A 24,182-nucleotide genomic window follows, 5' to 3' on the forward strand; every position below is an offset into this window, starting at 1 on the left:
GGGGTTGAACCAACCATGCCTTTGAAAATCTTCCAATCTGTGCAAAGGCACCAGTTTGTACATTCTGGTTATAGGTGGAAACAACTAATAAAAATATAAATACACATTTGAAAAAAGAATTCTGAGAACTTGTAATTATGGGATTGCTCTCTACCAGATCCGGAGGTGTGTGCCCAACAGAAACAACCACAAATCCCTGCTGGAGTAGCTTTCTCAAACAAACCTATTAGGATTCCCCCAAATTAAGTTCAGTCAAATATTATACACACATACTTACACACACACAGAAACAAAACACCATAATGAGTCACAGAAACAAAAAGTAACTGATACTGGAATTATCAGATATAAAATATAAAATGACTTTTTATGAAATTTTTAAAGAAATGAAAGGTGACTGAAGGAAAAAAAAATGTAAATAAACAAAAGACTATCAAAATTAGCCAGGCAATGCTAAGAACATCCCTGGACTCTATCCACTACATGCCAATAGCAGCCCTTCCGCTGCAAGCTGTGACAGTCAAAAATGCCTCCAGACATTGACAAATATACATACCCTGAGGGACAAATCACTTGCCGCTGAGAACATCCTGTTCTAGAGCAAGGTACAAGATCAGATACTACAGAAAACATAACTGAGCAAGCAGCAAAATCACAATAAAACTTTGAAATAATATGGGATTTTGTCAAATCTAAAAAGCCATCAGTTTTTAAGATTTACCCTTATTTTAGGTAATACTAAAATGTGAACACACTACAATTAAAGTGTGAATCAATTTTTTTTTAAAATCACAACAAATGAAAGATGCCGCACAACTTCGGAGAAATTTAAATGTGAAAACAAGGGACGCCTGAGTGACTCAGTCAGTTAAGCATCTGCCTTCGGCTCAGGTCATGACCCCAGGGTCCTGGGATCAGGTTCCTTGCTCAGCAAGAGACCCTGCTTCTCCTTCTGCCTGCACTCCCCGTTTGTGTGTGCTCGCTCGCTCTCTCTCTGACAAATAAGTAAAATATTTTTAAATTTAAAAATAAATAAATGTGAAACCAAGTTGCAATGAGAATCTGTTAAAGTATTACTTTAATAAAACAAAAGAAAAAGAGAAAATTGGCCAGGAGACTTGGGGAAAAAAAGGAAAACCTTCCTGAAACTTCAATTGGTAAGAATTGTATCATGATTCTAACCTCTGTGCACTGAATAAAATATCTGCATGCGTATGTTATATGTGTTTGCAAAAGTGACAGAATTACAAGAAGTTAGCAAATCCATCAACATAATGAGATAATTGCTAGGTCAAGCAGACAACACATTAACAAGGTTATAGAGAATATTTAAAGTGCTATTAACTTCTCTTTTCATTCATTTAGCAAATGGTCAAAGATCTCAAGGAGGTGAGAGCCGAAATTCATGTTGATATCTGAAAAAAGATCTTTGTTAACCTTGAAATAAAACTGCCAGTTATTTTACCAGCAAAAGATGGGTGTATTCGGGAACAGCAGAGAATTGCAACCCAGGACAAGCAACTGGTGGCAAGACCATAGGTGAGGACGCACTGCAAAGAGGAACACTCTTTTACAGAGGAAAGTGGGAGTTAGCAGGGCTGTTGAAAACCGGAAGTCCACTGGACTAAACCAGGAGTTTGAAGTGTAGTGGCTTCTTATTGGCTGGACTGTTGCTAGGGGAGAAGTAAGGCCTTCCTCCTCCTGCTAAGGATAGTAAAGTAGTAGCTGAAGTAGTACCCACCTGCAAGCTGCCCCGTGCCTCTTTCTGTTGGATTTGCTCTTGACAAGAAGGCCATGAGAGCTCCCCCTGCAGAATCTCCTGATTCGGTTTTAGTGAGGTTTCCCCTCATTCATTTTCGCGGTGCCAAATAATGCTCCACGGTCAGCATTACCAGTTCATTTTTCCATTCACCTATTAAAGAACAGCTTAAATCCTCCCAGGTTTGGACACGTATGAATAGAGCTGCTATAAACATGGTGTGTGCAAGTTTTTGTGTGGATGTCCGCTTTCAAGTCATTGGGAGAACTACCAAGGAGCACAATTGGTAGACCATATAGGAAGAGTATGCTTAGTTTTGTAAAAAAAAAAAAAAAAAACAACAACAAACTGCCAAACAGTCTTTCGAGGTGACTGTGTATCATTTTGCATTTGCACTAGGAAGGAATGGGAGTTCCTGTTGCCTCACATCCTCACTAGCATTTGGTGGTATCAGTTTTCTGGATTTGGGGCTTTTTAACAAGGGTGTAGTGGTATCTCATTGTTGAGTCTTTCACGCATACAAAACACTTATGAGCTAGCTGCCTCTGATATACTGAGGAAGCCCAAAAGTTGGATTTTTAATAGAGCAACCAAAATATAAAGAGCCTGAGAAAAGTCTAAAGTGTAAGGACTTTCCAGGTGTATATGTTTGGTATTTACAAAGCATTTTCATGACTATTTCATTCCTAACTCTGCCATATTCAGAACTAGGATTTGTATCCATTTAACGGACAGGAAAACAGAAGCCAAATGCACGACACTTGGGCAAGCTGGATCCCTCACGTTTTTACTGGTTTTGTGACTGGGTGAACAGGCTACGAAACTAACTTCTTTTCTTAAAATTCCGTCCAGTAAATGTTAAAGCAAGTTTACTGTGTGCCAAGCTCTGCTCAGGGCTTCAGGGACACAGAGCTAAATAAGACTCACGGAGAACCCTCAACCAGGTAAAAGGTGTGAAAGCTAGCCAGAAAAACCCTCTTCACATCCACTGAGCTTCGGGTCTGGTGGGTCCTCGAGATGAAGGTACCGGACAAGGCCTGGGACCCTGGAGTGTGGGGGGCTCCGACTGGCGGAAAGACGCCCCGAAATTTCCGACTGTAATTCAAAGAAGGAAAACTACCCTTTCAGACAGCTGAGAGGGGTCTGGCGGCGCTACTAAAGCGGAAGGGGCTATTGGGAGTTAATCTGGGGATGCCACAGCCTTTCTATCTTCTTCATTGTAGGAAGATCGTGTTTATAACTTAAAAATATGTAACTTTCAGTGCTCCAGAAACCCTCCAACAGGAGGGTGCACCCAGAAGGGCTCACCCCAAAACGACGGCGGCGGAGGGGCGAACCCCAGAGGGTAGCCGAAATGAGGGAAAACGGGCGCGCACCCGTGCGCGCTCGCGGCCACAGGAGAGTGGTTGCTCCGCCCCCCGCCCCGTTGACGAGCGCGCGCCCGCGCCTCGGTCTACGAGCGGCGTGACCGTAAAGAGGCACGGCCGTGTCGTGAAAGGGGCCGCAACGCGCAGGGCGCTGGTTGACGGCTGGGACTCCATTTTGTTCGCGGCTTCTCTGCTCGTAAGTCGCTCGTTTCCGTGGCTTCTGTGAGGCGAAAAGTTTAAAAAGGGTAAAAGTTTTAAAGAATATTCTGGAACTCTGTTGGTAAGCCTAGCGAGTTTCCATTTTTTCTCCGCAGCAGACGTCGATACCGCGGTTCCGGGTGAGGCGGGGAGGATGCGGCCCTTGGACATCGTCGAGCTGGCGGAGCCGGAGGAGGTGGAAGTGCTGGAGCCCGAGGAGGATTTCGAGCAGTTCCTGCTCCCAGTCATCAACGAGATGCGGGAGGACATCGCGGCCCTCACCCGGGAGCACGGGAGAGCCTACATGCGGAACAGGAGCAAGCTGTGGGAGATGGACAATATGCTCATCCAAATAAAAACGCAGGTGGAGGCGTCGGAGGAGAGCGCCCTGAACCATCTGCAGAACCCCAACGATGGAGTGGAGGGCAGAGCGGCCAAGAGGTGCGAGAAGGCCGAGGAGAAGGCCAAGGAGATCGCGAAGATGGCAGAGATGTTGGTGGAGCTGGTGCGGCGGATAGAGAGAAGCGAGTCGTCCTGAAGGAGCGCGGGCGGTAAGGCGGGAGGCCGGCGGGGCCGGGTGCGGGGCCGGGTGCGGGGCCGGGTCGTTGCCAGACCCTCGGTGGACCTCCGACGAAACCCGCATCGGTAAAGGTCCGCGGGGCTGGAAGCTGCGGGCGGGGGGGCGAGAAGTGAACGTTTGCTCGGTTTGCACCGCGGGGGGAGGAGGTCGCTCGTCCAAATTCTTGACGGTGGTGGTTGGGGAGAAGGTAGGTTGGAGTGTGTCTGGTTGAAACCCAAAATCACGGTTTTGGAACGACAGTCGTGCAGGCCTTTAAGGAAATTAAGTCACACCAGGGGCCACTGAGCAACGGGGAGACGGGGGGGATTATCCGAGGGAAGGCCATTGCTGGACGGTTTCAGATTTTACTAGAAGACTGCAGTGGGGCAGGGGGCATCCCGAAAAGCTGGCGTGCTGCGTGGTTGAATTTGTGAGGGGTGTTGATTTGTGTTTTCAGGATTTTAATCTCTTAGTGATGACTTTCTCCCACCTGCGCCTTAGGTTGACAGCCAACGGATTCTGGTCAACTGATGGAGATTGGCTGACATCCTTGAGAAGCTGAAACCAGAGAGCCTTTTGTTTTCTCTCTCTTTTTTTTTTTTTTTTTTTCCTCTGTCTACACTCTGTCCTCACTTACACTACGTTTCTGCTATGGTCTGTGGTTGACGACCTCAAGATAAGTTCTGTTAAATGTTTTTTGTTTGGGGAAGTAACTTTTATTTGGAAGATGCTCTCACACGAGAATTAGGGCCTAGATTGTAAGCTCTTGCAGCAGTCACATTTGTTCCTGGGCTTTGGTTATTTCTAAATTTTGAGGTGCTTTGTGCTTTCTTGTGTGACTTGATAGCTCCCTGGAACTTTGAGTCTGTGTCACGTGAGACTCAAGAGCTGGGGTTTTCCAGCTCTGGAGGTGCTGAAGGAGCGGCGTTACTTCTAGAAGATTACTTCATGCAGCAACTGCTAAAGAAGCTGAAGAAGAAGGGACCAGACTTCAACTGGAAATGTGAATGGAGCTGATCTGGCTAGAACTGATGAATCAGAAGGCAGCCTGGCGGATGGTAGTGTCTGTGTTTCGGGACTCTGATTTCTGTGTGAGACCAAAGGAGAAGAGATGTATTTTGTTCAAAATTTAAATTTTATGTGGCACGCTATCTGATGTAACCTGTCTGGTCAGTTTGTTTGGACAACGCAACTCAGCTTTATTTGATGTGGAACCTAGAATAGGAGACAAGATCTCGGTTTTGTACAAGTTGATGTAATACTCTGATGCATTTCAGGGGATTCCGGGCATAAAATGGAAAAGAGATTTGCAAAGGCTCTTGAGGGGCTGGGAAAGGAAAGGAGGACTGTCTGCATTGGACCCTAAACTGGACAGGGACTAGGTATTTTTGAAGTTCATAAGTCGTCCTGCTATAAGTTCATTTGAGTAGCAGACCTGACAAGTATTTGAGGTCAAAACCCTACCATGTGTAATAAAAAGGAAAAAAAAAATGACCATGTTAATAAAAGTGTTCATTTGCTTGAAAAGACAAAAGACCTAAAAAGTTATTGACTAAAATTTTACTTCTCTCAAAATGAAATCAAAGTCGTTGCCAAGTGGAAGATGAATTTCTTACGGTTTTTGAGGCTCTCGGGAAGCCTCGTCATGGGGAACATTTATCTCTGCATGCTACTATAGGAACTGGTCAAGGAAAGGACAGACTCGGTTCTTAGTGTAGGAAGGGACCTCCTAAAATCCTGTGGTTTGGGCCATTGCCTTCAGAGAACCAAGCCAGAGTACTTTCAGTCACCTAAAAAAACTGGAACATTACTCTAGTCCTCACATTAGGAATATTACGATGTCATAATTACAACGGTGTGGCGGACTACACCACTCCCCAGCACCTTGAGAAATGAAGCGCTTACTCCCCAGCTGCTGAAAGTATTGCGGACAGACAGCCCTCAGCTGGTCAGCCCTCTTGAGAAGACCCTTTGCTTAAGAAGGCTGCCTTTGCCAAGTTCATGGCCCCTTTCCTGGGTGGCCCATATCCAGTAACTGGCTAGGAGACTAAGAGCTCTTTCCCTCTCACTGCAAGTTGGGACAACTTTGAAGGGCATCTCTGTGAGCTCCTTGTGGGGTCTCCTGAGGCTCTTGCTGGGTCTGCCTGGGCTTAAGGACCTCCCCTTCCACAGGGCCTAATCCCTAATAAACTTAACCTGTACTGTAATTTTCATCTTAAAAGTCAGCTGGCAGGGAAGCCCAATTGTTAAGTGTAAAACAATAGGAAACCATGTGTGTCGAAAGCTGCATATCCTGTCTCTGGGAGAGTTAAGCATTTCAGAGCAAATAACTGGTGAAGGCTTTGAAAGATGAGTACAGCTTCTGAGAACAAGAAGAGGTTAAGGGACATCCAGGCACAAGGACCAATGTGAGGAAATGCCAGAAATTCCAAATTTTCTCTATGGGTCTTAATGGTAAGAAGTGGGTAGGATGAAATTATGAACCAGGAACAGCCACCAAAAAAGTTAAATTTGGTAATTTGCTAAAACTAGGAAGTTAACATTGGTATACTACTACTAACTGGACTACAGACTATTCTGCTTTCACCATTTTCCTAGTAATGCCTGTTTTACTGCTTCAGGATACCACGTTGCATTTGGTTTGTTGACTTTTAAACGAACACGAATGCACAAAATTCAGAAGATAAAAAGTGACCCGTTCCTGCCCCCCCCCCGTCTTCCCAGTTGCCCTCTAGGAAAACAACCATTTAACAGTATCGTGTACCCTTCCAAATATGCATATTTGAGTGCATATATATATATAACTCTCCCCAACCTTGGGGATTTTTTGGGTTTCTTTTTGGTTTTTTTTTTAAGATTTTATTTATTCGACAGACACAGTGAGAGAGGGAACACAAGCAAGGGGAGTGGGAGAGGGAGGAGCAGGCTTCCCGCTGAGCAGGGAGCCCGACGTGGGGCTCGATCCCAGGACCCCGGGACCATGACCTGAGCCGAAAGCAGTCGCTTAACGCATGAGCCACCCAGGCGCCCCTCTTTTTGTTTTTACATAGACGGTAGCACACTGTATAACCTGTGAGTGACCTTTGTGTGTTTTTTTCCACCTGAAACTGGTTAAAAATCTTACCTATCTAAACATCTGGATCTGCATTCTTTTTTCCAGTGGCTACATGTTTATTGTCCTATAAATTGTGAAGTAGTCAGATGATCCTTAGAGGTTTGAGAACTTTGATCCTAAATTACATTCAGTAACTCCTTACTTGGTTCCTCCTTCTTGTAAGAAACCACCAACTCCAACGTCCCCAGCTCCTGAAGTCTGTCCTGGATTGCCAGCAATTGAAGCAATCAAATCTCTTGCATTTTCTAAGCAAAGACTGTTCTAAGGATCCATTCTGAGAGGCAGTCTTATGGGATATAATCACAGCAAGTATGACCAGGGTTGCCAGAAGTTTTTATTATATATATGTCCTTTATAAGCCCCAGGCTCTCTGTGCCTTTCCTGGCTGTCCTTCAGAGTTCCAGTCATGGACAGCTATGCAGAAAGGCCTGCTGGGGTTCTTGGCCAGGTTCTCTCCATTGCACAGCCTCCCTGAAGGTGGAACCTATCTGCTCAGGTGCTTCAGGTGTGACAAGTGTCCTTTTATATCAAATGCTATTACAGAAAGAAGCATGGGGGCTGTGGGAGCATGAAGCTCTGCAAAGGCATCTGAGAAGAGATAGGCAAAGTATTATGTAACAGAAGTTCTGATAAGAAAGGGAGGCAAAGTAGGCAAAATGTTCACCATCTGTAAGAATCAGGCTGGGAAGACCACAAAGTAGCCCTACAGAGGCTTCTGCATCTAGATGTTTCATCAGCTGACATGACCCCAGGGAAGAAAGCAAATTTAATTCTAGTGGCCATGATAGGACTGACAATAGTCGAGGATACAATCAACACTTGGGGGCAAGGATTAACAAAAATGACTCCAGGGGCACCTGGCTGGCTCAGTCAGTAGAGACTACAACTCTTGATCTTGGGATCACGAGTTCAAGCCCCACATTGGGTATAGAGCTTACGTAAAAAATGAAGTGGAAAGTTATTTAAAAAAAAAGACTCCAAGTAAAGGGAGGACACTCCAAAGGGTTCTTAACCTTGCTGAAGGTAAAACCTTAGAGTCCTGGCCGCCATGGAACAGAGAGACTGGGAAACAGGAAATCTGGCTCCCAGCCATCCTGCTACTGCTCTGTGTGATCTTGGGCAGATACTGGCTTGTCCGAGGTTATTTCCAGCACAGGCATTTTGTGTGAGTTCTACAACTAAAGCCCACCTGGCACAAAACGCTGTAGAGGCCATTAGTGCATAGAGCACTTCCTAGCCCCCTCATGGGTGAGTGGCTGTGGGGGGGAGAGAGAGGGAGAATGAGAGAGATGAATTCTTGCCAGTGACTTGTGAGGGAAAGTAGCACATGTCGCATCCAAGCTGGAACCTCCAGCAGGAAACCCTCCAGAGTTCTCTTCTCTCTGGCACAGGAACCAGCAACATTCAAGGTGGTGGTTGATCATCAGCCTATGTTCCTTTGATAAATGTAGTTTCCCTGCCAACCTATGATGAACACGTAGCACAAACAAGGAAGACCTTAGTTGTTTTAGGTATAAAACATAACAATCCCCTGAGATTTGGGGATTGTTATGATGACGTGAGCCACACTTAGGTGACTAATGATGATAGTTTCACCCTTTCTTCCTCTCCTTGCGTTCGATGAAAGGGTCGTCCTTCCTTCTCTCTAGGCCTAGAGCCTCATTTGTCCTCACATCCTTCCCACTTGCTCAGGGTATTTGTCTCCAAACAACAATCTCCTTTCTCACTCATTCATTTGTAGCTGTTCGCTTTTGCCCTCAAACAACTCCAAGATGAAAGAACCCAAATTCAAGTCCCTGGTCCTAGAAACTTCCAGGCAGCAGATAAACATGGAGTGGGTTAAGTTTCCACCATCTTCCAAAAATAAATGGGGATTTGTTACCTGGTTAACACTGTGGCCAGATGAATATATCCATCCAGGGCTTGCTTCAGTGCTGCCCAAAATAGGTGAGGGCTTCCACTAGTCAATTCTATTTTCCTCTTTTCTGATCCCCATAATGCTCTGTAGTTCCTTTTTCCTTTTACATCCCCATTCCTCCTCCCTTCAAACTCCTTGATTCACAAAAGCCTCCATTCCATTATTCCCAAACTCACCCATATTATTCTTTGCCTCTTCAAAGAACGTTTCTTTACCACCTGTGACAACCGCAACTAGACTCCCCAAAGCCCTGGGCTTTCCTGCAGCCTGGTTGGTGATGACCTCTAGCAGGATGCAACTGATCAAGGGCTGCATTTTTGACAGTGGGGGAAAGCTGGGAGGGGAAAAAGGAAACGAGTAAAAGGTCAGGGTTTTGACGAGGAATTTGTCACAGCGATGGATGGTATACACTGAAGGGGTGGGTGGGGAGATGAAAAGTAGGCGAACTATAGGAGTCAGTAGCTGTTAAAGTGAATTGAAGGGTCGGTGAGGTTAGAAAAGGTGCAGGTGACTATAGAGCAAATGTCACCTAGGAGGACGGGGACGTGGTCAGAAAGGAAGAGGGCTGAGCAGGTATTGAGCAGGTTTGGGGCAATAACAAGTCCCAAGTCACCCTTGGGAATAAGTGGCCAAGGGACGTTGAGGAGCTCATCAGATGTGAGGAGGGGGTCTGGGATGGCCATGGAACTCATCCAAGATGATGGTGGGACATGGGGTGGAAAGGAAGGCCAAGAGCTGGGTGCCAAAGTGTACAATCAATGAGGGGGATCCAATGCGGGAGGGGGGTCGGAGAATGATAGCAGTAGGGAGGGAGAGAGGGTGGTCAGAGGAGCAGCACACACTCTAAAGGAATGCCACCTTAGACAAGAGGCAGGACGAGCAGTGGTGTAGTGATGGTCAGGGGAAAGGCTGGTACCAACTCGTGACTGAGGTACGAGGAACGTGGGGAAAGCAGCAGCTTTCCCTGCATGGACCTGAGGACCATGCGGGAACAGTCCACCAAGGGGCAAGGTTGGGGTGGAGGGCAGGGAGCCAGGCAACTCTTCACCAGTTCCTACAGGACCAGGAGAGGGCTTGCGGGTGGAGAGCATTATGGGAAACATGTCCTAAGAATAGTGCCCCAGGCCGATTTCTACTTGGTTCATCAGCAGGACAGACAGGGGTGATGAGCATGGTAAATTTAGTCCTGAATGTAGTCTGAGGGCAGATGGGCATGGCCTTGGCATGACCACTACGGCAGAGCCAAAGAAGAAGAAGCCATCTTAGAGATGAGACGAGCCTGAGGTCTTTCTCAAGCATGTTGTTCAAAGGTCCTTCCCCAGATAGCGGGTGCCACCCAAGCAGCAAAGACCAGATCCCGACTGTAACCTTCCAATCAAAGCCACTCGTTCCCCATGGGCACCAGTGAGTTGAGAGAGCAGGGGAAGGACAGAGCACAGAGACCAGTTAACAAAAAAACTCGTCTTGACAAGATTTGTGGCTGTAATTACATGCACGTTGGAACCGACTGGAAGTAAACAGAAAACATCCTAGGGTTTTGAAGAAATTATACTGGCAAAGACATTCCAAGCAGGGTGTGCTAAATCCTGTGGTTGATGAACCTCTGGAGGAACAGATGAGCCCCGCACCTGCAGTAACAGGAAACGGGCTTCCTTACGGAGGTGCGCTGCCCCCAGAAGGGCGCCCTTAAAGTCCAAGGCAGGTTTCATGTGTGGCCTGGGAGGATAATAGACAAGGAAGAGCCTCCCTGGGTAGCTCTTCCTGAAGACCACTACCAGGAGGCGCTCAATGGGCTCAGCTGGGTGCCCTGCGCTCCTGCTTGTGGCCTCTGACGGCTCCTGACCCCCAAGCTCAGGAAACTTCTAGTACAAGCTTCTGCCTAGCTGTCAATCTCAGCTTTTAGAAACAAACTAACAGACTGCTGGAACAGAGAAAGACACATTAGTGGAAGACACCTGCTCAGATGAATCAGAAAGTACCAGAAGAGCCAGAAGTGCCCGAGGGTTACCTCGGCTTCGTTATAATGTTAAAATCCCCATCTGAATAGTCATTCCAAACCCTACTAGGGAGTCAGGGCTTTGGAGATTATTCCTCATGATCTTCTTATTTGTACAAAGAAAGACGACCTTGTGAGGAAACTCCCCCAGCGTAGTCTCTGTCTGCAACTCAGCAGGGAGTGGAACCATGAGGAGAGAAGGAGCAAAAAAATTGTGGACATGTTTCTTTTCTTTTTTTAAGATTTTATTTATTTATCTAAGGGGGGGGTGATTGAGAGCATAAACAGGCAGAGGGGCAGAGGGAGAAGCAGGCTCCCCACCAAGCGAGCCTGATGCAGGACTTGATCCCAGGACTCTGGGATCATGACCCGAGCCGAAGGCAGATGCTTAACGGACTGAGCCACCCAGGCGCCCTGTGGCATGTCTCTTAAATGATCGCAACTATTACCATTATACTCCAGTAATGGTTTTTTAAACATCATAGATTTGAAAGAATCTAAAGATAAATCATCAGTATTAGTAGTAGAGTTTAGCAAGCTTTCTAGAAACAAAATCAATACATGAAAGTCAGTAGTATTTCTATTCACCAGGAAGAGAAAATATATTTTCTAAAAGGTGTCATTTAGTCCATCCATAGATGAATGGATAAAGAAGATGTGGTATATATATTCAATGGAATACTACTCGGCCATAAAAATAGAATGAAATCTTGCCATTTGCAACAACATGGGTGGACCTAGAGGGTATAATGTTAAGCGATGTAAGTCAGTCAGAGAAAGACAAATAGCATGTGATTTCTCTCACATGTAGAAGAAACAAAACACACAAAGGAAAAAGGAGATAAACAAAAAAACAGCCTCTTAACTATAGACAACAAACTGGTGGTTGCCAGAGAGGAAGTGGGTGGCAGGATGGGTGAATTACATGAAGGGGATTGAGAGCACACTTACCATGGTGAGCACTGAGAAGTGCACAGAATTGTTGAATCACTATATTGTACACCTGAAACTAATATAACACTGTATGTTATTTACACTGGAATTTAAAAAAAAAAAAATTAAACCTAAGTACCTCTCAAAAAAAATAATACAATAAAAGGTGTCATTTATAATAGGACCAAAACAATTTCTTAATGGTGTATTATTTTCTTAGGGATACTGTAATTGCCACAAACTGAGTGGCTTAAAGCAATAGAAATTCATTCTCTCACAGTTCCAGAGGGTAGAAATCAGGAATCAAGGTATTGGTAGGGTCATGCTCCCCCTTAAGTCTCTAGAAGAGAATCTTTCCTTGCCTCTTCCAGCCTCTGCTGATTGTTGGCACTCCTTGGTGTTCCTTGGATCAGTTCAATCCCTGCCCCATTGTCACATGGCCATCTTCCCTGCGCCTCTCTGTCTTCACATGGTCTTCACATAAGGACACCTATCATTGGAGTTAGGGCCCACCTTAATCAGGTATGGTCTCCTATTAACTAATTACATCTACAAACACCCTATTTTCTTTTTTTTTTTTAAGATTTTATTTATTTGGGAGAGAGCGAGAGAGTGAGCATGAGCAGGAAGGAGGGGCAAAGGAAGAGGGAGAAGCAGACTCCCCACTCAGCAGGGAGCCTGACTCGGGGCTTGATCCCAGGACCCTGAGCTCATGACCTGAGCCGAAGGCAGACACTTAACCGACTGAGCCACCGAGGTGCCCCATAAAGACCCTATTTTCAATAAGATCACATTCTGAGGGGCAAGAGTGCACATGAATTTGAAGAAGGAGACACAAATTCAACCCAGTACAAATGGTAACTGGGACAATTTCAACAAAACATATGGAAAATCTTTCTGCATAAAATTATAAAAATATGTTGAAATACATTACAGAACAACTAAATAGACTGGCAAAATTGGCCCTCTAATTCTTTTCCAATTTGGCCCAATGAGTCCAATCCCAAAGAAATCTCATCAGGTGGGTCTGATTGTTTTGGTCATACTTAAAAAACTAATTGAAAGTCAGAACAGGGAGAAAAGCCAGGACATTCCTGAAGAAGGAGAAGCAGGTGGGGGGGGACTTGTCATACTTAACCAGATATCAATACTTACTATAAAGCTAATTCAGTAATCAAGTCAATGTAATAAAAGCCCAGAGATGGAGACTAATGGAACAGAATACAGACACGAGCAAATACAGAGACTTGACACCTGACAGATGTTACATTGCAGACCAGAGGGAATGGATAAAATATTCAGTAAGCAGGGCTGGGATAACTAAGTACACACATAGGGAAAACTGCAATTAGATCCCTGCCTCAAACTTCATTTCTAGATGGATTACCCACAAGTATGAAAAAACAAACACTGAGTCTTTCAGAAGAGAATATAAAGGCACATTTTTATGACCTCAGGGTAGCCAAGGATTTCTTAAAATAAAACGGGGGCGGGGGGGGAAGCATAACAGGAAACCTTTGTCTTCATCAAAACTAAAATATTAACTTGTACAAGAACGTTTGGAGCAGCATTACTCATAATAGCTAAAGGGCAGAGACAACCCAAATGGCCATCAGTGGATGCATAGATAAACAAATTGTGATATATTCATGAAATAGTATGCAGCCATGACAAGGAATGAGGTACTGATACACGCTACAACTTGGATGAAGGCTTGAATATATTACACAAAGTGAAAAAAGCCATACACAAAAGGCCACATCTTGTATGATTCCTTTTTTTAAAAAAATGTTTTAAAGTTAATTTTTTTTAGTAATCTCTATACCCAATGTGAGGCTCAAACTCACAACCCTGAGATCAAGAGTTACACGCTTTACTCGGGCGCCTGGGTGGCTCAGTCGGTTAAGCATCTGACTCTTGATTTCGGCTCAGGTTGTGATCTCGGGGTCGTGAGATGGAGCCCCATATCGGGCTCTGCGCTTGGTGCAGAGTCTGCCTGGGATTCTCTCTCCCTCTGCCCCTTTCCCCACTCGTGTGTGCCTGAGCATGCACTTGCGCACAAGCTCTCTCTAAAACAAAATTTAAAAAAAAATAGAGTCACATGCTTTACTCACTGAGCCAGCCAGGTGTCCCTGTATGATCCTTTTTATATGATGTTATAGACTGAATTGTGTTCCCCAAATTCATATGTGGAAGTCCTAACCCCCAACACGACTGTATTTGGAGACAGGGCCTTTGTCTCAGTCTGTTGTAGCTGTCGCAACAAAACACCACAAACTGGGTAGCTTATAAGCAACAGAAACTTATTTCTCACAGTTCATGGATTTGAAATAATCTAAAGATAAATCACCAACATTAGTAGTAGAGTTTAGCAAGGTTTCTAGAAACAAAATTGGCTGGAAGTCCAAGATCAAGGCACCAGCATGGCTGAACTCTGGTGAGGGCTCTCTTCCTGGTTCAGAACGGGTGACTTCTTGCTGAGCTCTCACAGGGCACAAGGTGAAGGCAAATGTGTCGGGAAGCTCTATGGGATCTCTTTTGTAAGACCATTAATCCCATTCAGAGGGGTCCACCCCCATGACCTAAGCCCTTCCAAAGGCCCACCTCCTAACACCATCACATTGGGCATTAGGATTTCTTTTTTTTATTTTTTAAAGATTTTATTTATTTATTTGACAGAGAGAGACACAGCGAGAGAGGGAACACAAGCAGGGGGAGTGGGAGAGGGAGAAGCAGGCTTCCCGCCGAGCAGGGAGCCAGATGCGGGGCTCGATCCCAGGAACCTGAGCCGAAGGCAGACGCTTAACAACTGAGCCACCCAGGCGCCCCAGGCATTAGGATTTCCAACATAAGAATTTGGCAGGGGAGGGGCACGACACAACATTTAGATCATAGTTGCCTTTAAAGAAGTAATAAAGGATAAATGAGGTCATAAGGACGGAATTCTAATCCAATATGACTGCTGTGCTTATAAGAAGTGGAAGAGACACCAGGAGGCCGTGTGAAGACATAGTGATAAAGGTGGCCATCTACGTGTGAGCCAGGGAGAGAGGCCCAGAGAAACCAAATCTGCCAACACCTTGATCTTGGACTTCTAGCCTCCAGAACTGTGAGGAAAAAAATACATCTGTTTTTTAAATCACCCATTCTGTGGTATATCATTGTGGTAACTCAAGCAGAGTAGTATACATGATGTGATACATCCAGAATAGGCAAATCCATGGAGACAGAAGGGGGACTGATGGTTGCCATGGGATGAGGGCAGGGGGAATGGGGAGTGATCACCAAATGGTAACGGGTGTTTTGGGGGGGGGTGATGAAAAAGTTTTAAAACTAGAGAGAGCTGGCCATTGCACAACATTGTGAATACACAAATATCACTGAATTGTACACGTTAAAGAATTTATTTATTCATTTGTCAGAGAGAGAGAGAGGCAGGGGGAGTGGCAGGCAGAGGGAAAAGCAGCCTCCCCACTGAGCTAAGAACCCTGATGTGGGACTCGATCCCAGGACCCTGAGATCATGACCTGAGCCAAAGGCAGATGCTTAACCAACTGAGCCACCCAGGCATCCCTGAATTGTACACTTGAAAGTGATTAATTGTATATTACATGAAATTCACCTCAAAAATTTTTTTTAAACTAGAGCACTGAAATTCATAGAGACAGGAAGTTAGAATGGTGGTTGCCAAGGGCTGAAGAGTGGGGGAAAGGGAGTTAGTGTCTAATGAGACAGTTTGTTTGGCAAGAGGAAACGTTCTGGAGACACAGGGTGGTGACTGTTGCACAGTCATGTGAATGTGCTCAATGCCACCAAACTGTCCACTTTCGAGTGGCGAAAATGGTAACTTTCGCATTATGCATACTTCATCATAATTTAAAATATTTTTTAAATATTTTTTAAATTTATTTATTTGAGAGAGCGCCCAAGGTGGAGCAGAGGGGGAGGGAGAGGGACAAGCAGACTCTGCGCTGAGTGCAGAGCCCGACATGGGGCTCCATCCCAGTACCCCGGGATCACGACTAGAGCTGTAACCAAGAGTCGGACACTTAACTGATTAAGCCACCCAGGCGACCCTGAAATATTTTTTAAAGTAAAATCTTACATTTATCAAAGGAACCTTAAAGTGGGAAGTTAAGCCCACACTCTGTATACTATCTTCTCAATTTTTCTGTAAACCTAAAACTGTTCTAAAACATAGTCTACTTTGAAAAAAATTGTCAAGCCTCAATTGAGAGAAGATATTTGCAGCACATATCCTGGCGGGGGAAAAAAGAGAGAGAAAAAAAAACTCCAAAGTGACTGAAAAAATAGCTCAGAGAATAAAGTTGTGGCAAGTCCTGGAGGATCTTTCTCCGCTTTCCACCATCCTTAGGCTCAGGACTGACTTTCTCCTAACTTCATGTAAATGCTCCCAGATTAAATTTTAAGACCCACTTCCAACGAGACCCTTCCTCCCCCCAGCACTAGTTTTCTACTGATGCTATAAGAAATTACCACAAATTTAGCAGCTCAAATCAACACAGTTATCACGTCCTGCATGTCGGAAGTGCAGGCTGAGTTTGCAGGTTTCTCTGCTCCCGTCTGACAAGAACCAAATCAAGCTGTTAGGCAGCTGTCTTAGGAGGAGGCTCTAGGAAGAAATTACTTCCAGGTTCATTCCGGATGTTGGCAGAATCCAGTTCTTTCGTGTTGTAGAACTGAGGTCCCTGTTTCCATGCTGGCTGCCAGCTGGGAGCCACCCTGAGCTCCTAGATGCCTCCTTCTCATTCTTGCAATAAGGCCACTTGCATCTCAGAACCAGCCGTAGTACGGCAAATCCTCTTCAGACTTTAGATTTGTCCAAAGTCTCCCAGCCAACAAGTCATGTAACTCATAACATACTCACAGGTTCCAGGGATTAGGGTATGGACATCTTTGGGGGCCACTGTGCCTACTACATCTCCCTAGAGGTCTTGGTGCCCAACCCCACTAAGCGCACGTGGGGACACCGACACCCTGACAGTCATCTTCAGGCTGCTACCTGACTTGCCCCAAGTCTCCCAGGCAGCATGTTATGAAGCCAGGGTCCAAATCCCAGATCTAATTCCAGCACTTGGCCCTCAACCACCAGATACACAGTCTGGTACCACCACCACCACTTGCTACTGCCTGGTGCTTTTATCAGTTCTACAGGGGGCCTTCACGCCTATTTTCCCAGTTAATCCGTTCAACAACCCTAACGGGTATTCAGAAGTGGGACTCCCGGCTCCATTCGATCCTTGGAAAGCTCAGTCCCAAATCTGCGGCACTTGTGCAGGCAGGAGCCCCCAGATCTTTCCTTTTAGTCTGTCCGGGGACCACAGCCCTCGAACATAAAGTTATCCACTTATCCCCCCTAAATAGCACGGTAAGGCAAAAAAAATTGAAGCCCTGCCTGGCGGCAGGCCCCCAAAGAAATGTGGGCGCAAAGTGAGGGGAGGAACTGATTGCAGCCCTGGGTTTCCTGGTGTGTAAAGCCCACTTCTGCAACTCTGGGTTCAAAGCCGCCCCCTATGAGCTGACCCCAGGGCCTCGGCAGAGAAAAGAAAAAACACGACCTGAAACAAGGGTGCACACCTGCGCGCGACCCCAGACACCCGGCCGAGAGCCCAGCGCGCCCCTTGGGGTTCCCACAGGGACCGTGGCCGTAAAGGGGTTCGAGGCTGTCGCGAACGGGGCTGCAAAGAAACAGGGCGCTGCTGCACGGCTGGGAGGCCATTTTGGATGTGACTTTGGCTCTGTTAAGGCGGGAAGTTTTGGAAAGTTTTATTAGAAAGTACACAAAACTCCCGCGCCCGTTGCTCGTCACGGAGGCGCTCCCGCCGAGCTCGGCCCCGCGCCCGGGACTCGCGGCCGGCCGGACGCGGACGCGCGGCGGGGGCCCTAGCAGCCCTGCGACCGCCCCCGGAGCCCCCCGAACCCCGCGCGCGTCGCCGCCCTCGAGCGCGAGCACGTGCGCGCGCACCTGCGGGCCCGCCGGAAGCTGCTGGAGGTCGCGAGCCTGCGGGACGGGCTCCAGAGCGAGGGGCGCGCCTGTGCGGGGCGCACGCGCAGGTAGACGGCTGCGGGTGCTCCTGAGGGACGCGGGCGCGGGCACGAGTCGGGCGGTGGGAGAAGGGCGTCGTTAGACACAGGGTCGCGCTCTTTGGTTGGTGACGAGAGGAAAAGTGATTTGGTTTTCTTTTTTTAAAGATTTTATTTATTTTTTTCGTTTTTTTGTTTTTAATATTTTATTTATTTATTTATGAGAGACAGAGAGAGAAGCAGAGGGAGAAACAGGCTCCCCGCGGAGCAGGGAGCCCGATGCGGAACTCGATCCCAGGACTCTGGGATCATGACCCCAGCCGAAGGCAGACGCCCAACGACTGAGCCACCCAGGCGCCCGTGATTTGGTTTTCTTAGAAATGAAACTTACAGGTTAGTAGTAGAAAAATGAGTGGTGTAGAGCTGCCAACTGGTTAGGGACTGAACCAAAGAAAACGCTAGGCTATAAAGCAGAACACGGGGGAGCAGAGCAAAATTTTAAAGTGTGAAACAGAAGGCCATTATTGATTATTTCCAAATTTGCCAGCAGTTTGGGGCGTTTCACTTGACCTCTTCTGCAAGAGGTGGCATGCTGCATAGCACAGTCGCACTTTTTACCCCAGGGCAATGGATTCTCACAGGTGTCGAAAGCGGGACACTACCTGAAGCCGTAAGGATGGATTTTATTGAGTAATAACCATTGCAATCGGGGAGAGAATCCAGCGTGAACTGAACTCCCCCAAAACAAAGGGCAGCAGACTTTAAAGGCCTGGGTGTGCTGGGGAAAGGCACTGAAGGGTTAAAAGGGGCTTGGTCCAGGTGACTAGGCCATCTGGTTTTGCTCAGTGGAGCGTATCCAGAGAAGCAAACATCTGTCTTTATGACAGGGGCACAGGTGCAAGTTGGACCAGGCACTCACCCAAGTGAGACCCTATCCTCCTGCACAGACCAAGAGTGAGAGGCCAAAAAGATGGTCCTTGAGGAGACAGTTTTGGGTAGTAGATTTTCATTTCAGAGGGCAGAGAGAGGATTTAGAAGTGCAAGCTTTCTAAAGTAGCTGCCCTAACAGGGGTCTCAGGTGCTTCTCTGCCTATCACTAGGTTTTGGTTGGAACAAACAGTAAATTTTCCCAGCAACTTTGAGCTTTACCCCTGCCAGCACTTTAGTGGGAGGCCGGGGGGCGGTGGGGGCGGGGTCGTTCTGGGGACCCAGCCTTAAGATGCTGGAAGCCATACTAGAGTTTGGTCAGGCCTCTGAGTGCCAGGGTTTGGACAGAGTGGGTATGGACCAGAGTCCTATAATTCTCATGGGCAGCATCTTGAAAATAATTTTCTCCTAATTGTCCAGTAGGTTCACCATCAGACTCTCGTTGACTGGTCAGCTGACACCCTGGAAAAGCTGAAACCTGAGAGCCTCTCGTTTTCACCTTTTTGTTTCTCTGTATACATTCTTTCTACATATACCACTAAATCTGCAATGTACTCTATGTGGTGACCACTGTAGGGATACAGATTGCCAAATGTATTCCGTTCTGGAAGGAACTTTTACTTGGGAAAGTCTCTCAAGGCAGTTTGAGCCTACACTATAAATTGATGAGGTGGTCATATTTTTTATTCTTGGAATTTCTCAATGTTTTTAAATTTGCCTGTTAACTGTGCATTTTACTGTCTCCCATGTGACCTAATCAGTGCTGGAAACTCTGGGCCAAGCACGACACTGTCAGTTGTCCAAGAGTAGAGTTGCTGAAGGGGTCCCACCTGCTTCGTTGGAAGATGCTACTGGAAGAGGACTGGGAAACGGTTCTGTCTGCAGCTGGAACTTGTCATTTCTCTGGGAGACAAACAAGGCTTCCCTCTGAAGTTAAATCACATTATTTGGCACACATAACGTGAACTCTTGGGAGAGTTTGGACAACCTGGTGAGATCTGATTTGACTTGAAACCTGGAACGTGGTTGTGTTCTTATATTTCATTTGTGGTTTGGTTTAAGGGTCAGCATTACTGACTGCTCTCCCCAGTGCATTTGTGGTGCTCTGAGGCCCGGAAGGAGAGGAATCTGCCCTGATGGTCTCAGGAAAGAACTGCAGACCTAAAGTGAACAGAGACAGCACCATGTCATGGCTCATCATTTGGTACACTCATTTGAATAGCACACCCCACAGGGACTCGAGGTTAAAACACCACATGAAGGGGTGTCTCAGTGGCTCAGCCAGTTAAGCGTCTGCCTTCAGCTCAGGTCATGAACTCAGGGTCCTGGGATCGAGCCCAGCATCAGGCTCCCTGCTCAGCGAGGAGCCTGCTTCTCCCTCTGCCCCTCCCCCTGTTCATTCTCTCTCTCTTTCTTGCTTTCTCTCTCAAATAAAGAAAATCTTTAAAACATACACACACACACACACCACATGGAATAAGCATTTGCTTAAGACCTAAAACCCACAGGTAAGTTTGTCCAAACAAACCCAAGCCCTTTAACTTTGCCAGGAAACATAATAAAACTGTTTCTGAGGGTTATAGTTTGTGCCCCATTGTCATCGTCACCAAATGCAGCAAACTGCTTGGGGCTCCGTAGGCACTCAGTAAGCCTGCAACCTGGAAGGCAGGCCATCCCTCAGCAGGCACTGCAGTGGGATTGGAGAGAGGAATAAACATGCATAATTCCTACAGCAGGAAAGGTTCTCACAGAATCTGCTGGTCCGGGCTCTGGCCTGGAAGTACATGTAGTCAAAATCCTCACGTACTGTGCTCCAGACCCTGAAGTAGGGATGTTAAGAGGAGACCTGGCAGAGAAGACATGTAACAAAATCCTCGAAATACAGCATGTGAAGTGTCATGCCCGCTATCCTGAAATGAAACAGAATGGTGTCCCCACTCTGATGAAGCTGAATTTTAGCGTGGGAACGCTTCAGAAAGGACACATAAGGGACGCCAGGGTGGCTCAGTCAGTTAAGCATCTGCCTTTGGCTCAGGTCATGATCCCAGTGTCATGGGATCCAAGTCCCACATCAGGCCTCTACCTTTCCCCCCTGCTTGTGATCTCCCTTACTCTCTGACAAGTAGAAAGAACACATAAATATGTCACAAGGCGCTATGTTCTGTGAGTAAAAAAAATACACTGTGCAGTAGGCACATGAGGTGCAGGATGATGGTGGACGGTGGGGACTGAACTGAATCTCAGGCCCACAACGAAGTGACTATGACCTTTTGCAAGTCTCTTCGGGTCTCAGCACATCTATAAAACGTATTCTGGTAGTACCTGCCTCATAGGCTATTGTGTGTGTTATGTGACTTAAGTGTGTAAAGAAAGCACTCACAACATAGAACAAATATATAATAATAACTGTGCCTGATGTAGTAACTCCCAAGTATTAGCTGTTACTGCAGATGGAGTGTGAAAAAAAGGGACTCACCCATGAATTTAAGGTTTTCAGCCTTGAGACCACAACTATAAATGCCATGTCGTTTGGAAGCATTGAGGAGCGTGTCCGCTGTGCGGGGGTGCAGACATCTGGAAGGCTGTCAGATGCATCTTGAATTGAGCTCTTGGAAGAAGATGAGACTCTCCCAAGGCAAAGGAGAGAGGAAAAGGTGTTCTAGGGATAGGGGACAGCCTGAGAAAAGGCCAGGGATTCAGAACTGGTATGGCAGGTTTCTGCCTTGGGGACAAGTCTGGTGGGTTGGCTCATAAACCATGAACCACAGAGACTTGTCATTTGTAGTGGCTACTTCTGTCTGTCCCATTCCCCAGAATTTTTGTTTTAAGCACCTTTGTCCCTAAAATTGTTTGATGAAAAAGTTACATGAGCATAGAAATGAGGATCCATGGGATGGTCTTGAGCAGGAAAATAGTATATTTACTGTGTAGCCTTTGGGGTAGCAACTTTCCATGGCTATCTTCTAGTAGACCAGGGATCAGCAAACTTTCTATTAAAGGCCAGGTGATATATGTCTTAAGGTTTTAGGCCCTATGGTCTCTGTCCTAACTACTCAGTTCTGCCACTGTAGCTCGAAAACAACCATAGAGAATTCCTAAACAAATAGGCCTGGCTGTGTTTTCAGTAAAACTATTTAGAATGATGGAAGATGGGCTGGACTGGGCCATGGGGTGGGTGTCAGTCTGAGTTAGGGAAAGACCACAGATTCCACCTTGGACGTGGTCTCTTTCTCTCATCCTGGGGGAAGTTAGCGCCATGTTGTGAGGCCCATGTTGTGAGGGAGTGAGGCCAGGCAACAACCATGAGTCATCTTGGAAGCAGATACCCCCCCTCCCTCCTGCGGGCCAGGTAAGATTGAAGCAGCCCAGCCAACAGCTGGACTACAACCTCATGAGAGCTCTCAACAAGATCCACAGGAGCTGTAACATGACAAATGTTTGTTGTTTTAAGCTTCTAAGTATTGTGCAAATTTGTTATGCAGTAAGAGATCACTAGGAAAGGTTTGATAGTCCTCTAGGGCTCTCCCGCAGTTGGGTAGAGGACCAAGCTTCATACCTCTTCATGGATCACTCACTGAACACAGGCGCCCCAGGAGGAGCATTGTGACGTTGAACGAGGCAGCATCTTCTGCTGGGGCAGCGTCCAAACATGAGTGTCAGCATAGGCTATCTCCATGAAACTCTCACAGCATCTGGGATCATAAGCTCTCCATCCCTGAAGGGGGAATCTGAGCCACGAGTCCCACACCTCCCAGATTCACCGGGCTCTAGACCACCCTGGTCAAGCTCACCAAGGTTTGCAGATGCCTCCAGTGCAAAGGCTAGCTTGAATGTTCGCATTCCCTGAGTTACCTGCGGTTTCTTTTATTTTGAGGTCTCTAAGGATTCCACACTTTTTCCCCCAGCTCAACAGTGAATTTATTTAAAAAATTTATTTAGGGGGCGGGTGCCTGGGTGGCTCAGCTGGTTGGGCTTCCAAGTCTTCATTTCGGCTCAGGTCATTATCTTGGGATCATGGGATCATTCCCCACATCAGGCTCCTGTGGAGCCTGCTTAGGATTCTCTCTCTCCCTCTCTCTCTGCACCTCCAACCTGCCCCTCAAAAAATAAAAATGATTTGGGGGTACCTGAGTGGCTCAGTCAGTTGAGTGTCTTGACTCTTGGTTTCAGCTCAGGTCATGATCTCAGGGTCATGAGATGGAGCCCCACATCGAGCTCTGCGCTGGGTGTGGAGTTGGCTTGAAATTCTCCCTCTCTCTGCCCCTCCCTCTAGTTCTCTGTCTCTCTGTAAAATAAATAAAATGCTTTTTAATAATAAAATTATTTAGTATTATAATTTTTTTTCAGGGGGAGAGTGTTTTAGGAAACCTAGTCAGTGAGTCCCATTAAAATGTAAACTTCGTGGCCGTGGGAACTCTGGTTTGTTTTGTTCACTGCTTTATCTCCAGAGATTAGAAAATTTGTTGAGTTAATAACCTGTTTTACTGCCCAGAGAGGAAATGAGCAAACTTTTTGAAACAGGCCCTAAAAGGTCTGAGGTCCTGTGAGTTATTATAAGCCCACATTCCGTTCATAGAAAAAGGATACTCTTGGCTCTTTCACGGCCCCTTTCCATCCCTTGGGCCCCAGGAATCCATCAAAACTGGCGAGGGAGGTAAATAGAACAGACCAGAAGAGCAGTGAATGTCTTGCCCTTAACCTCCTTCCAGTGGGTGAGATGGATGACAAGCAAGTAAATCTATGCCATGTTGTCAGGTTGTGCTGGCTGTTCTGATGAGAAGTCGAGCGGGGTCAGAGGTTTGAGATGCTTTAGGTTAGGGAAGGGGCAGAAGTGGATTTGAGGGTCATGGGGAGGCAGAGCCGGGAAAGGGTGCTGTCGGACTGCCTGCAGGTGGCAGGGAAAGGTATCCATCAGCTGGTTCTTCTAGGCAGGTGTTGGTACATGTTCCTGAGAAGGGGAGATGCATGCAGGACAGCTGCTTCCTGCCCTTGACCCACCAAAGCCTTCCATGGCCATCTGCCCCTGCGTGCTCCCACCCCTGCACTGTCCAACCACCTCCTGCCTCCACTGGAGTTTTCTGCAGTCACATTGGCCTTGTGTTGCCTGTTGAGGGCTTTAGTCCTTGCCCAAGAGGCTCCACTGCAGCCGAGACGTGTGACCAAGTCCAGCCTAAAGGCAGTAAGAAGTGGAAACAGTGCATACATATAGCCCCTGAAAAACGGGGGTGGACAGGCACAGGTTCAAGGGAGGGTCTTCCCTGTTTAAGCTGGGTGACATGAAGGCGTGCCCTGTGCTGGGGGACCCACATACAGGGAGGTGGTGCTCCCTGGGCTCGCTGCCAACACCTCCCTCCATCCTTCACGG

General features: G+C 46.8%; 1 protein-coding gene across 2 annotated transcripts; it reads left to right on the top strand.

Annotated features, from left to right (window-relative positions):
- The first annotated feature begins 3,241 nt into the window (after positions 1 to 3,241).
- On the top strand, positions 3,242 to 5,417 carry MRFAP1 (Morf4 family associated protein 1). Of its 2 annotated transcripts, XM_028089135.2 has the most exons (3): positions 3,242 to 3,322; positions 3,441 to 3,875; positions 4,385 to 5,417. In XM_028089135.2, the coding sequence occupies exon 2, from the start codon at positions 3,479 to 3,481 to the stop codon at positions 3,860 to 3,862; it is 384 nt and encodes a 127-aa protein (XP_027944936.1). In that variant the 5' UTR covers positions 3,242 to 3,322; positions 3,441 to 3,478; the 3' UTR covers positions 3,863 to 3,875; positions 4,385 to 5,417. The 2 variants fall into 2 exon arrangements, with proteins under 2 accessions (XP_027944936.1, XP_027944929.1); XM_028089128.2 differs by lacking the exon at positions 3,242 to 3,322 and having other exon boundaries at positions 3,329 to 3,875.
- The last annotated feature ends 18,765 nt before the right edge of the window (positions 5,418 to 24,182 follow it).

Source organism: Eumetopias jubatus, unplaced genomic scaffold, assembly GCF_037043125.1.
Source record: "Eumetopias jubatus isolate StellerSeaLion01/CBP00866 unplaced genomic scaffold, mEumJub1_p1.0 scaffold_2, whole genome shotgun sequence".
Classification (NCBI taxonomy): Eukaryota; Metazoa; Chordata; class Mammalia; order Carnivora; family Otariidae; genus Eumetopias; species Eumetopias jubatus.

Excerpts from the sequence above, each read along its gene's own strand:
- MRFAP1 (XM_028089135.2), top strand. The coding sequence starts at position 3,479 with ATGCGGCCCTTGGACATCGTCGAGCTGGCGGAGCCGGAGGAGGTGGAA.